The sequence below is a fragment of the Grammomys surdaster genome, unplaced genomic scaffold (assembly GCF_004785775.1).
Source record: "Grammomys surdaster isolate TR1022 unplaced genomic scaffold, NIH_TR_1.0 243, whole genome shotgun sequence".
Taxonomy (NCBI): domain Eukaryota; kingdom Metazoa; phylum Chordata; class Mammalia; order Rodentia; family Muridae; genus Grammomys; species Grammomys surdaster.
Window position 1 is genome coordinate 6,158,248 of NW_021604688.1, and position 12,489 is coordinate 6,170,736.

General features: G+C 49.7%; 1 protein-coding gene across 19 annotated transcripts in view; it reads right to left on the reverse strand.

Moving 5' to 3' along the window:
- The window catches only part of Celf4 (CUGBP Elav-like family member 4), a 281,718-nt gene that overhangs the window by 16,147 nt on the left and 253,082 nt on the right, over positions 1-12,489 (reverse strand). For 6 of the 19 annotated variants that reach the window (XM_028774870.1, XM_028774864.1, XM_028774863.1 and 3 more), the window contains exons 4-10: positions 9,779-9,907; positions 9,314-9,393; positions 8,945-9,088; positions 7,735-7,882; positions 6,070-6,219; positions 2,306-2,371; positions 1,020-1,100 (exon numbers count right to left, since the gene is read on the reverse strand). In XM_028774870.1, coding sequence (XP_028630703.1) covers positions 1,020-1,100; positions 2,306-2,371; positions 6,070-6,219; positions 7,735-7,882; positions 8,945-9,088; positions 9,314-9,393; positions 9,779-9,907 — 798 coding nt within the window. The remainder of the gene's footprint in view (positions 1-1,019; positions 1,101-2,305; positions 2,372-6,069; positions 6,220-7,734; positions 7,883-8,944; positions 9,089-9,313; positions 9,394-9,778; positions 9,908-12,489) is intronic. The other 13 variants (XM_028774869.1, XM_028774856.1, XM_028774859.1 and 10 more) reach the window with 4 other exon arrangements.

Sequence of the window (12,489 nt, forward strand, 5' to 3'; positions counted from 1 at the left end):
CTTCTGAGACAGTTGCTCAAACAGCTTTTCTCTTTGCTAATTCTGTGGCTCTCTGGTTACTGGAACCCAATGAGTGACATCAAGTAGGCTCTACCAAGGCTCTGGTCTTGTCTGTCCTGTTCTACCAACACTCCGATATCTATACACAACCTTTACAGGGCATCCCTCTGCACTGCCACTGCACTGCAGCTGCAGACACCTCATCCTGCCTGTGGAGTCTATCCAGGAGTGCTGCCTTTCTCTCCCGATCACCGGGAGGGTATATGTGTCCTGTACATGACAAACTTGCCTCCATTGCTTAGCCCTTCTAGCCACTAGCATTATTTCTCCCTGCCCTCCACTCTGGGCAAACCCTACCTATCAGGGAAGACAGGTGTCCTCTACTTCCTCCTACAGCACCTCACTTCCCTGGTTGCCTCAGGCTAGTCACCATTTCCTTCTCAGTGCTCAGGATTGTGAAGGCTGCCCCAGTGCTGGAGCCTCACCTCCCAGCTCTGCTCTCACTCACTGGACACACACCAGATGGACTTCAGATGAACGCTCCAGGGAGTAAGCCTGTGTATTCCCCATCTCCATAAAGCTGAGAACTCCCTGGAGCAGGGACAAGGCCTCCACCAACAAATACATCTTCAACCTCTTCTAGGTCTTGTTTAAGAGTGATGGAAAGGGTTTGCTCAAGAAGGAAAACAACCTTCCCATTCTCAAGGGTTGACTTTTAAAGACCATGGTACTTGTAGGTGAGCTGTGTCAGACCACTGGCAAATGACGGTGGGATGTGGGGAAGGGGCGTGGTCTCTGGTCATCTGCCCCTGGACCAGGCTACCACTTTGGCTTTCAGAGCTGCCCACAGGATGCACATCTTTTTGTATGAATAGGCGAGGACTTCTTCTGGCCCTATAACTCTCCCACCCACTTTCATGCATACATTTAACAATGTTCCTGTCAGAGGCCTGGAGAGACCAGAAGGCCAAATAAAGCAGCCTCTTCAGGGAGTGGGGAAGGGCGGGGCCAAGACTCACCTTCTCTCTGTTGCTGGGGAATCATTGGTGGTGGCTGAGGAAAGGCCTGGCTTATCTGACCATAGGCAGCAGGGTAGGCAGCTGTTGAAGAGCCGAAGAGAAAGTGAAGAGATGGCAACAGGGTGCAGAGAGACACAGACAGGATGGGAAGCCAGAATAAAGAGAGAGAGAGAGAGCTCAGTGTCAGAGTCACCAGCCACAAGGTGGACAGAAACTCAGGCAGTTCACAGAAAGCAGCTTTCAGTATGGATTACGTGTGCACACAGGCAACTCGAATCTGAAACAGTGGACAGCCATAGCTGACCTATCCTCACTGCTGCTCAGAGGATACCTGGTGGGAAGTAAAGCGCTGGCTGATGGTGTATAGGTGTGTGTTCCCTAGGAGTGTATCTGATGTTCTGTTTGGTTAGAGAAGGTCAGAGGGAGGGCAGGAGGACCATCTCTCTTGGCAGCCTAGCCTGGCTCCCACAGCTGCAGAGCCTGAGGTTAGAGCTGGGGTAGGGCCAACAATAATAGAGGTTTGTCTTAGCTCCAGTTAAGCAAGGACAGTTTCCGCTGAGCTCCGGCCTTGTAAAGTAGCCCCATCATCCACAGGGGCCATTGCTAGATCTCTGAAGTCATTGAAGAATTGCCTTAGCCAGGCTGGACAGTGGGCACAGGCTGAGTAGGGATGAAAAGAGTATGTGGCCAAGTGGTGGGACAAAGGAAGACAGTTTGGCTGGGTTCTGTAACGCCTGGCCTGCTGGCCCCAGGCTGTCTCTTCCTGCCTGCCTGTTCGTTTTGCTGTCTCTCCTCTGGACTCCATTTTGCTTGCCTGGAGAGGAGAAGCTTCCCCACCAGAGTCCCTCCTCCTCTCAAACCCAGGCCTCTGCTTCCCGGGTCAGAGACCATGAACTGTATATAGCAGCAACCGACATAGCTGTGTGGTAACTGTGTAGGACATGAACACAAGGCACATTGGTCCTGGCAATCAGTGCAATGCAGACAGAAAATCAAATGTGTTACTGCTCTACTGTAGCTCACCAACTCAGGGAGTTCTGGCCCTCCCTCCACCCCCATGCCACAGCACCATGTAGAGAACCTGAGGTGGAAGACAGCCCAGTGGTGATGGAAGAGAGTACCTCTGCCAGCACCACCCTTCCTCCTTCCATCTAGAGCCTCTGCTACTCCCTCCCTTCCTTATGCAGGGCTGGGACCAGATCTGGAGAGCAAGGCGCCCCTGGTGCAGGTATATGAAGATCTAAGTACAGCAAGTGAAAGAGCCAAGGGGCTGCATGGATACTAACGTCCTGCATACTGCTGCACTCCAGCGTAGGCCTGCTGCAGGGGGTCCGCTGCGGTGGGGCTCTGTGCTGCAAGAAGGCAAGAGAGCAGAAGTCAGTGACGCCCACCCAAACTAGTCCCTGTCCCCACAGTGCCCAAAGGGATACCACTGTGGCTGTGCTGCCTTCTCCAGTCACCACAGGCTGTTCCTGAGTCAGGGCAGCTGAGACAGGCACCCTGAGAGCCGGGGTGTTTTTGGAGTTCTCTCTTCTGTACCCAGAAACTCGAGCAGCTACACAGTTGTTTATTCTAACTGGGAAGTGTATGTGAAGCTGGCCTGGTGTGGGGCTGAGATCAGTTCATGCAGAAGCTTATGCTGGCTGGGAAGAGATGTCAGACCATGAAGGCCTTGGTGGAGAGACACGAGGGCCCTGGCTTGAAGAGGGATTGAGGAGCCAGGGATGGTCAGGTTGGGGGCCTCTTGTTTACAGATTCCAAGAAGAATGTAGACACAGTGCATTAAAACAAACAAACAAACAAGCAACACCAGCTTGTATATTGCATACAAGTGAAATAAAGGCTCTAGGAGGACTCACTCTGACACTCTGTCCCTGTGCTGGGTAATTTTTTATTAATGTGACAAAGCTAGAATTATCTAGGAAGAAGAGCATCAACTGAGAAAATGCCTCCATCAGACCAGCCTTTAGGCAAGTCTGTAGGACATTTTCTTGATTAATGTTGGATGCAGGAGGGCCAAGCCCATAGTGGGCAGTACCATCCTTGGACAAGTGGTCCTGAGCTACATAAGAAAGTGGGCTGAGCAAACCACGGGGAGCAGTCCACTAAGCAGCACTCCTCTGTGGCTTTTGCTTCAGTGCCTGGCTCCAGGTTCCTGCCTTGGCATCCCCCACTGTCCTGTAGCCCTTGTTACTTTAGCCAAATAAACCCTTTCCTTCCAAGTTGCTTTTTATCATGATTATTACCACAGCAATAGAAGGCAAAATACATCACTTCCCTTGGGTCTGCCAACAGGACTTGGAGAAAGATACCACCCAAAGAAATCAAGGCACTAGTAAAGAGGAGCCTTGAATCAAAACTTGAGCAGACCTTCTGAAAAACTGGACTGGGGAAGGTTTGCTTGATCCCTGGCCTTTGTTGCTGCTAAGATCTCAGTAGAAGAATGAAGTATGGGCCAGCAGTGTGTGCAGCCCTTGGTTGCCAAGGACAGCAATGGTTGACTGCAGAAAAGGGCTGGCCCAGGAAGATGTATGGAGATAGACATCCACACACTGGGAGGATCCAACCTCATTATTCTTGAAAGAAACAGAAAACCCTGAAGTGGCAGAAAAAAAGGCTTCCTGGGCTCAAGCGCCCTTTAACCAGCCAAGCCTGTCAGGCCCCAATGCCTTTAGTAATGGGAACTCCCGCTTCCTTATGAGCTCTTGTCCATGAGCCTTTGGCTAAATTTTCTCGAAAACAAAAAACAAAAACAAAAAACAAAACAAACAAACAAACAAAAAACCCACAGCACCCGGGGTTCAGAGGAACCTTGAGAACAGCCTGGGACAAAAGTCCTTAGGGACAGGCAGGTGACAGATAAAATACCTCCTGTGGCTTCTGCTTCAGTTCCTACGTACACACACACACACACACACACACACACACACACGGGGGGGGGAAGGGAGGGAGGGAGGGAGGGAGGGAGGGAGAGAGAGAGAGAGAGAGAGAGAGAGAGAGAGAGAGAGAGGCTCTCCTTAGCAGAAGGAAACTGAACAGGGATCCTTTGAGCTATTTTCTGCCTGAGACTGTCCCAACCCAAAGTTCAATCTCTACATTTTCCTATGGTGGAGGATAGAGCCAAGAACTCCAAGCTGTGATATTTGGCAGAGCTAATTTCTGCCCCCTCTCACCTATCTCCTTTGCTTTCTTCTGAGCGCTCTAGAGTGGCAGTCATATCTGGTTTGTTGTTTCAGTCTTCCCAGATGCTCACCCATTCAACACCTTTACAGATGTAAGAAATGGTGCCCTTTTCTTACTGCATGAAGTTTGAAGCCAATGTGCATAACAATCTGCACAACTTAGAGGCAGTGCCCAGTATATTGCTAGGAGCTCAGTAAACAGTGCATTGGGAAAAAAGTAGAAATAGTTCTTGGTGCTTGTCAGAGCCAGTTCTTTGAGGGTTGTGCGTGGCCATTAAAACCACACACATTATGTACTTCCAACATGGTCATGAGCAAAATGGAAGAACAGAGACTCGAGTGGGGCTAACAATTGGAGAGAAGCGCGCAGAGACCCCTCTCTGCTTCTCTGCCTAACGACCTCATCAGTAACTGCCGAAGTGTGAGCATTTTGAAGGATCTCGCTCATTACAGTGGCTCCAAACTACGCAGTTAACGATGGTAAATTAATTTTTTTTAATGTACTATGTTTCTCCTTTCCTTCCCTTCATCCCTCCTCTGGTTCTGTCAGGGAATTGTTTATGGGATATGGCAGATTGTTACAAATAGGGGAAAAAAGCATCTCCAAGCTCAATCAGAAAAATGGCTCACAGATGTCAGTGAGGGTGGGGATGGAATTGGAGATCCAGATGGGCTTAGAGGCAGAGAAGAGTGGAGGGAGAAGACACCCAGATGTGCCAGCAGCAGATCTGACATGCTTGAGATTAGCAGGGTCACTTCTGCCTCCAGTAGGCCAAACCCCTCCTCTACCACCTGTGCCAGGCAGGAGTCCCCATGCTTAAACAGCACCCCCAATCGCCTGGGCTCTAACAATATTAGCCTCTTGTGCTTATTGGGTCTACATCCTAACAACCCTGCCCCTTCCCAGCAGGCCTTTTCCTGCCTCTTGGTTTCCAGGAGGTTCTCATCCCAGGGCTGCTGAACTCTCATTTCACTTGAGTCCCTAGTCGTGTTTAATCAGAGAACATTCCCTCTTGATAAACTCAGGTGTGCTGTTTAAAGGTGAAGAAGGAAGGTAGATATTGTGCTCTCAACCCAACTTTGACCTCCTAGGGGACAATCCAATGTCCTGGAATCCTAGAATCTAGTGAAGACTTGGCTTTCATGACTCCTTTCCTCTGTTCTCCAGAAAGGAGAACTGTACTTTGCACATCTCTATTATGGTAGTCTAGGACTCTGGACTCTGCTTCCCTGCCCTGGTATCTGTCATCCTTCGTATAAGAAGAAAGAAGTGCATTGGGACAGTTGCATGCGCTTGCCTTGTGAGTTCCACTGAATTTGACAGAAGTAAAGTCAATCTCCAATCAGAAACGGGCTTCATTGTCACAGTTCACCTCCTGAGCACAGACCAAGGAGCTGTCCGACGTTCTGACTTTTTTTTTTAAATGTGTACCAAAAAGACTGGACTGGAATGTGATGGTCCGTCAAAAAACCATTCAGATCATTCCCCAATAAGTCCTTTGTTACTTATCACTAAATGTGGTTATTCTTTTAGCTCCTGCCCTCCTAGATTACAGCTCAAGTTCACACTGGATCAAATTGTAGTTACTGGCCTCTTTGCCAACCTTGGTTGTACAATTGCTTCCCGTATCTTTTCTTCCTGAACATAGTCCCTAGAATGGAATTATTTATTATTGATAAGCAGACACTCTCCATGTTAGGATTTTGGTCCTTTCTCTCTCATTACAGGCTCCCTGAAACAGGAAGGTGGCTGGCCCTCTTCTGTTACATTTGTGGAGCAGAGGGCCGGAATTGTGTATTCCTTCTTCTAACAGTGAGCAAGGGAAGAATGGACAAGATGTCTGCTACTTTGGGAAGGAAAAGCTTACCTGGGTAGGGGTGAATGCCATTGGCAAACACAGCTTCTGCAGCAGGCTGCCCATTGGCCTGTGGGGGGAGGCCGGTGAAGCCGTTCACCCCAATGGGGGACGGGATGCTAGGCACAGCTGGTGCAGTGATGCCTGGAGGGGTGCTGCCACCTGGTTTAGGAGAGGCAGAGGGGTTGGGGAAGAGAGAAGGCAAGGGCAGCAGAGGTGAGGAAGGCTGAGCATGGAGTTCTACTTTGCTACTTCTCAGGACTTTGAGACAGTCATGGTCCTCATACAACTACCCTATCTTGTTGGTAAACTATGCCCTGGCTTAATTTCTTGAATTGAATGTTTTCATTCATCCCAGATTACTCATTGTTCAAAGTAGAGCCCCTATCCCATGATGATTCTCTAACCACTGAGTGTAATCCTTGAATCTAGAGCACACAAACTTATCCTCAGTGTCCTTGACTCTGACCACACTTGGCCCTTTGTTCTTTTTCAGTAGGTCTTGTGCACTCCAGCCAAGTCAGGATTGGATGGTTCTTTTTGAGGCCATGAAAGGCTTATCTGCCTCTCCCAAGAAGTTTTGCTATTCAGCCTGAGGATTCTAGATCCTTACACTGAGGGAGACATTTGTGACTAGACTTTAGTGTCTAGTCAGCCCTGTTTGGCTTCCTTCAGCAGAAGTAATAGTGGTTGTCATGATAGTGATGGTTCCATGGATTCCATAGACGATGCATCCATATTTCAGGTGGGGGATTGCAAGACAGAGGTATGTTACTGTGCTGAGGCCCTGCAGGATAGAAACAGTCAGTCTCTACTGTACCATTTTCCAGACCCATGAGTGTCCCTGAGGTGACCAGAACTAAGTAATAGGGCTATAGTTGAGCCCAGGAATATTTCAATTTTTTGTGGCTTTGAGCTTGGAAAGGAATAGCTGGACCTCAGGAAGGTTACTGCTGTTGTCTGGTATAGAGAGCCAGAAAGCTTGGTAAAAGGGAGCCCACCATATCAACTCATCCTTAGACTTAGAGCCTAGGGCTTCTCAGTGTAGACCCCTTAGTCTTTTGAAGCCAGATAGTTCTTTATAGAAAGCTGCATTGTGAGATGCAACAGCTCTCTGGCCTCTACACACTAGATGCTAGCCCTCTCTATTATGAGTTGTGGCAAACAAAAGTGTCTGTGGACATTGCCGTATATCCTAGGGGTGGGTGACAAAATTGTACTGGACAAGAGCCAAGAGCCAATCAAAAACACGTTTTGTGAGATGGGTTGACTCCAGTACTCATCCATGGATGAATCATGTGGTTCTTTAGCTGGTTGTGTAGTTTTTTGGGAAATGTCAACTCATCAAGGTTGACTTAAAGAGAAAGGCAGAGCCATGCTGAACTTCAAATGGGAACGCTTTCATGTCACTCTCTTTCCAGACATTAGTTGTTTTAGGCAAGGACCAAGGACAGACAACTTGAGAGAAACTATCTCCCCCTGAAATCTTATTGTGGATTTCATGGTACCTACATCTCAAATCCTCTTGGGCTCCTACAGATTAGAACATTTTTGAGACAAAATACTTGGGCCTAGACCCCATGTGTTTTTACTACAGAGCAAAGCATTAGTAGCTGTGACGATGCCCAAGCCTGGGTCCTGCTATTCTTTCCCCAGGTCAGAGATTGATGGGCTCACCTGAGGTTGGGGTCATAGGTGCGGCTGCCAAGCCATTCATGTTGAGGGCTGCCATCTGCTGCATCTGGGCGGCAGCAAAGGCAGCCATGGGATTCAGGTAGCCTCCTTGCGCGACCGATGCCATGAGGGCTGCTTGCTGTTGCATCAGCTGAGGCAGAGGGAGTGGAAAAAATATCACAGGCTTCCAAGGGGGCAGCCCTCCCACCAGGGGCTCAGCTCCTGGGCACCAGCCTCTGAGCCTCAGGGAACTGCTACAGTCTTTTGGTCTCTAACCCTAGAAAGCCCTGAGGCCTTCCCCCTTGCCTGCCTTAGTCTCCACTTTCCTGGGAACTGACTTGCTGGTTTAAAAAGGAACAAACAGTAGGGCCTTTGGAAATCTAAGTTTTGCAGGTTGAAGGAAAGAGGTTCACGCTATGTATGCTCATATGCTCCCCAGTCTGTGTAAGACACATTGTTCTGGGGAATGGCATCCAGACTCCTACAGACCTGTTGGATGAGCCATAGACAGCCAACCTGATAATCTGCTCAAATTTGTCATATAGAAGAGACAAGAGAAACATGACTAGACCCCCAAATGTTATTACAAAGATGAGTGGGGACTGTTAAGGCTGCTGTAAATGGTCAAGGCTAGACTCTGCTCAAGAAGAGAATGGTATTTCTAGGAGGGTTAGAGCCAGAACCCTAGAGGACCTAAGTGCTGCCATGCAGGGATGATGGTCACAAGTCTGGAGGCAGTACTTTAGACAGGATACCGCTGTGGAAGAATCAAGTGGTTGTGGCCAGAGGCAGGGGAAGAGTGGGTACTTGAGGCTTTCGGTCTCTTCACAATTCCCTCCAGAGGTGACTGAGGAAAACCTCTGTAAATAGAGTTTGTGGAGTAAGGACCAACTGCTTGACGTTACCGCACTGGTGTTCTCTAGCCTTCGCAGTGATTTTTTTTTGGGGGGGGGTGCAGGGGTGAACCATTTGTCTACCCTACCAAGGATCTTATCTGGGAACTCCTCCATGAAAATAAGGACAACATCCCACCTCCTCCTAGCAACGATCTCTACCTGGATCTCCTCTTAACTCCTGAGACTGCACTCTGGAGTTACGCCTGATATTCTTTGCTCTGGGGACAGGGTAATGTTTGGGTAGGCATCCCTGTTCTCTGGCGCTGGGGCAAGGGAAGCTCCATAACAAACCCCTGCCCACCCTTGCCCCCACTTACTGCCTGAGCGTAGGCGCCATAGGCTCCGAAGGGGATGGCCATGGGGTTGAACATGCCCATCTGGCCAGCCATCTGCTGCATCCGTCTCATTGTACGCTCCTTGTCAGTGTCTGCAAACTTGACCACCAGGCTGGAGGAGGCTCCCTGCAATCAGGGTGGCACATAAGATTCGCTTGCCCCAGTCTTCAACCCCCGAGTCCCTGCTCTGGCCCGCCCCACACCCGTGCTTTCTGTGGGGTGCTATACTGAGGTCACCCATGAGTACCAATTTTAAACCCCACCTTTTCTCGGTTACCTAAATCTACCCTGTTTTGAGAAACAGTGGTAAGATGGATGAGACCCTGCACACATCCCGAGGGTCACACTCACAGGCATGGTCTGGCTGCCATGTAGCGCGTTGATGGCGGCCTGTGCCTCGGCGTGGGAGGAGTACTTCACAAAGGCGCACCCTGTGGGGATAGGATAGGCTGAACCATGATCCTGAGAATCCAGCAAAAGAGAGACATGCAGACAGGGACAGAGACAGGGCAAGTGGAGAGGACAATTCCCCCCCCCACACACACACACCCCATATGAGCATAAAATGTGAAGGGGGCAAGACAGTGACAGAAAGGGGCACAGAGCAGAGACCCACGGCCCCCTCTCCTCTTGATCTCCTCGAGGACCACCTGACGGTGGTGCTAGCATGGAAGCAGAGGTGTTACAGCGTGGGCAAGGTAGTGGTGGAGGGGAGGGTGGGAGGTGCGGGGTGCAGAGCATCCAGAGCAAGCGCACACATGCACACGCACACGCGCACAAGCACACACACACACACACACACACACACACACACACCCTTGCTGTTGCCGTCCGGCCCGCGCAGGATAGTGCACTCCTCGATGTTCCCGAAGGCTTCGAAGAGGCGGCGCACGTCGTCCTCGGATTGTTGCTTGTTGAGCATACCCACGAAGAGTTTTCTATCTTCTAGAACAAAATAAGGAGATGCTTACCCGGGCCAGGGGCAGAACACAGGGGAGGGGGTAGGGGGAGGATTCGCCGGTAAAAGGGCGAGGCCAGAGAGGGAGGGAAACCGGGTAGGGGAGGAGCCTGTTGGAAGCGGGCGGAGCTGACAGCCAAACGGGGAGTGAGAGGGAGGAGCTTGGCGGGAGGCGAAGGAACTCACAGCCAGAGCAAAAGCAACTGGGAAGGTGAGGTAGAAGCTCCGCTGGAAGGGATGAAGCTCACAGGTGGGTGGGGCAGGAAGGAGGAGCTTGGCTGGAAGCAGAGAGGTTACAGCGTAGGCAAGGTAGTGGTGGCAGGGAGGGTGGGAGGCGCGGGGTGCAGAACATCCAGAGCAAGTGAGCGAGGAGCGAGAGATAACAACGACTCCCTCTACCTCCTCCTGCTAGAAGGCAAGTTTCTGAGAAACCTGGTCCCGGGTCTGACTTCTAGGGCACACTGGTCATCTAGGCTGCCTTGTGTGCCCTTCTTCTCTCTAAGCCCCATCTTCTCTAGTGCAAGAATGAGGTGAAATAGGCAGCCTTCCCAGAACCTTGGGAACGCTCTGCTTGGATGGTCCTGGGCAGACTCCTCTTCTAGGACAGCCTCTTGCCCAGTGTGTCTTGTACCTTCTCTTTCATTTACTGCTTTGCCTGTGAGATTGGTTTCTGTCTGGCTTTCCTCCCTATATCTTATCTCCAGACTGCTCCCTGGAGAGAAATTCGAGATCTTTGTGCTGCGGCACAAGTCCTTCAATATCAGGCCCTCAATTTGATTATGGAATAGATGGAGTGACAGCATGTCCAGTGCAAAGCAGGCCACTCCTTCTCTAGCCATCCTAGGTCCCGCCATCAGCTTGGTGCACTCATTTATCATGGGTGAATTTTAACTCCTCACCTAACCTGCTGGACATGTCGTGAACTCATGGCCCATGGACCAACAGCCTGGCAGGCTACCATATTTGGACAGGGAAAACTCTGGGTTTGCTCCAGCCTGGGCCATGGTAGGGCTATGTGTTCCAACCTCACTTCATTTTCAAGCTTACAGTCCCCCTAGCTCACTAACTGCAAGCTCTGGGGTGGGAATGAACATCAGAGACCCAGAGACCAAGAAGAATGAGAGAGGAAAAGTGTAGAGGGTGCAGTGGAGAAGAATGGGGAAATGGCAAGTAAAAGGATCAGAAGCAAAGCTTAGGGAGAAACCGAACGGGTAGAAACAAGATAAAGGATAGAAACCTTAGCGCACTGGTTCTCAACCTTCCTAATGCTGTGACCCTTTCATATGCTTCCTCTGGTCGTGGTGGCCCCCAACCATAATATTATTTTTATTGCTATTTCAGAACTGTTGTAAGTATCTGATCTGCAGAATATTTGATATGCAACTTCTGTGAGAGGGTTACTCAACTCCAAAGGGGTCATGACCTACAGGTTGAAAACCACTGCCTTAAAGAAAAGAAGCTGGGAGAGAGGAAGACTAGAGGAAGCCCTTTGAGAGAGGAAGGTGGGAGCCTGAAATAGAAGAATTTTCAGTACTTCTGTGGAGGATTGGAAGCTTGCCTCTGCCCCAACTGGGTGCCTTTTAAGGGCTCCAAGTTCATGGACAGCATTTCCAAGACTAAAATCCTGTAACTTCCTCATCCCTGGACCTTCCCCTTAAACATTCTCTTTCCTCCCTTCAGGATGGCATGATGCCCCCTTTGTGATGTTGATTTAAAGCCTGGCACTCAGTTCCTTGCCTCACCCTTCTGATGTCTGAATGGATTCCTTTATTTTCTTTTTTTGACAGCTTTCTGATTGCATTAAAATTCATCCACAGTGCCTTTCTATCCTGCCTCTTTTTGCCAGTGGTGTTTCTCCCATTTGTTGCCCCCTCCTCTGAGTCTCCTTTTGCTATGTAGTTCTCTGGAGACCGTTTTCAACATGCAGGGTGCCAAGCTGCCTCCTTGCTGACCACTTTGATGACTCCAGGGAAAACGTAGCTAGCTTACTTTTCCCAAAAGCTACAAGACAGAAAAACAGACCTGGCTCCAGACTTCTTCTCTGACAAAGGCAAAACAGTGCAGATGTTCCTATCTGGATCCTGAGTGCCATTGGTCTGTACTCTTCCTTTCTATTTGGATTTTGTTACCATGGAGTTAGTCCATGGCTTGTATTTCACATCAAGGGCTAGAAGGATTCTGAGTCTGGAGTGGACCTCCTTGGCAGGTCTAACATGTCATATTCAGTTTCCTTGCCGCCCAGCTGTATAACTAACTGCCTCATGTCTCAGTTTTCTAGGTCTATAAAATGGGAACAATGTGGCCTTCCTGCCTATGGTCTGGGAGTTGCTGGGGGAACAGTGCATGGTGAGCAGTAATGGCAAAATTATTTGGGATTCTTTATGCCATAGGGAGAGGAAATGGATGCTGTTTCTCCTTGGTTTGCTTTGCCTTGGCTTGGCCAAAAAAGTTATCTCTGCTCTGGAATTCTGTGAACTCCAGCCAAGGTCTCGTCTACCCTCTGCTTCTAGATCCCAAGGCCCTTGCTGCTGTATTTTTCTCTTTTAAAATGGGAGTGCTGATATCTTTG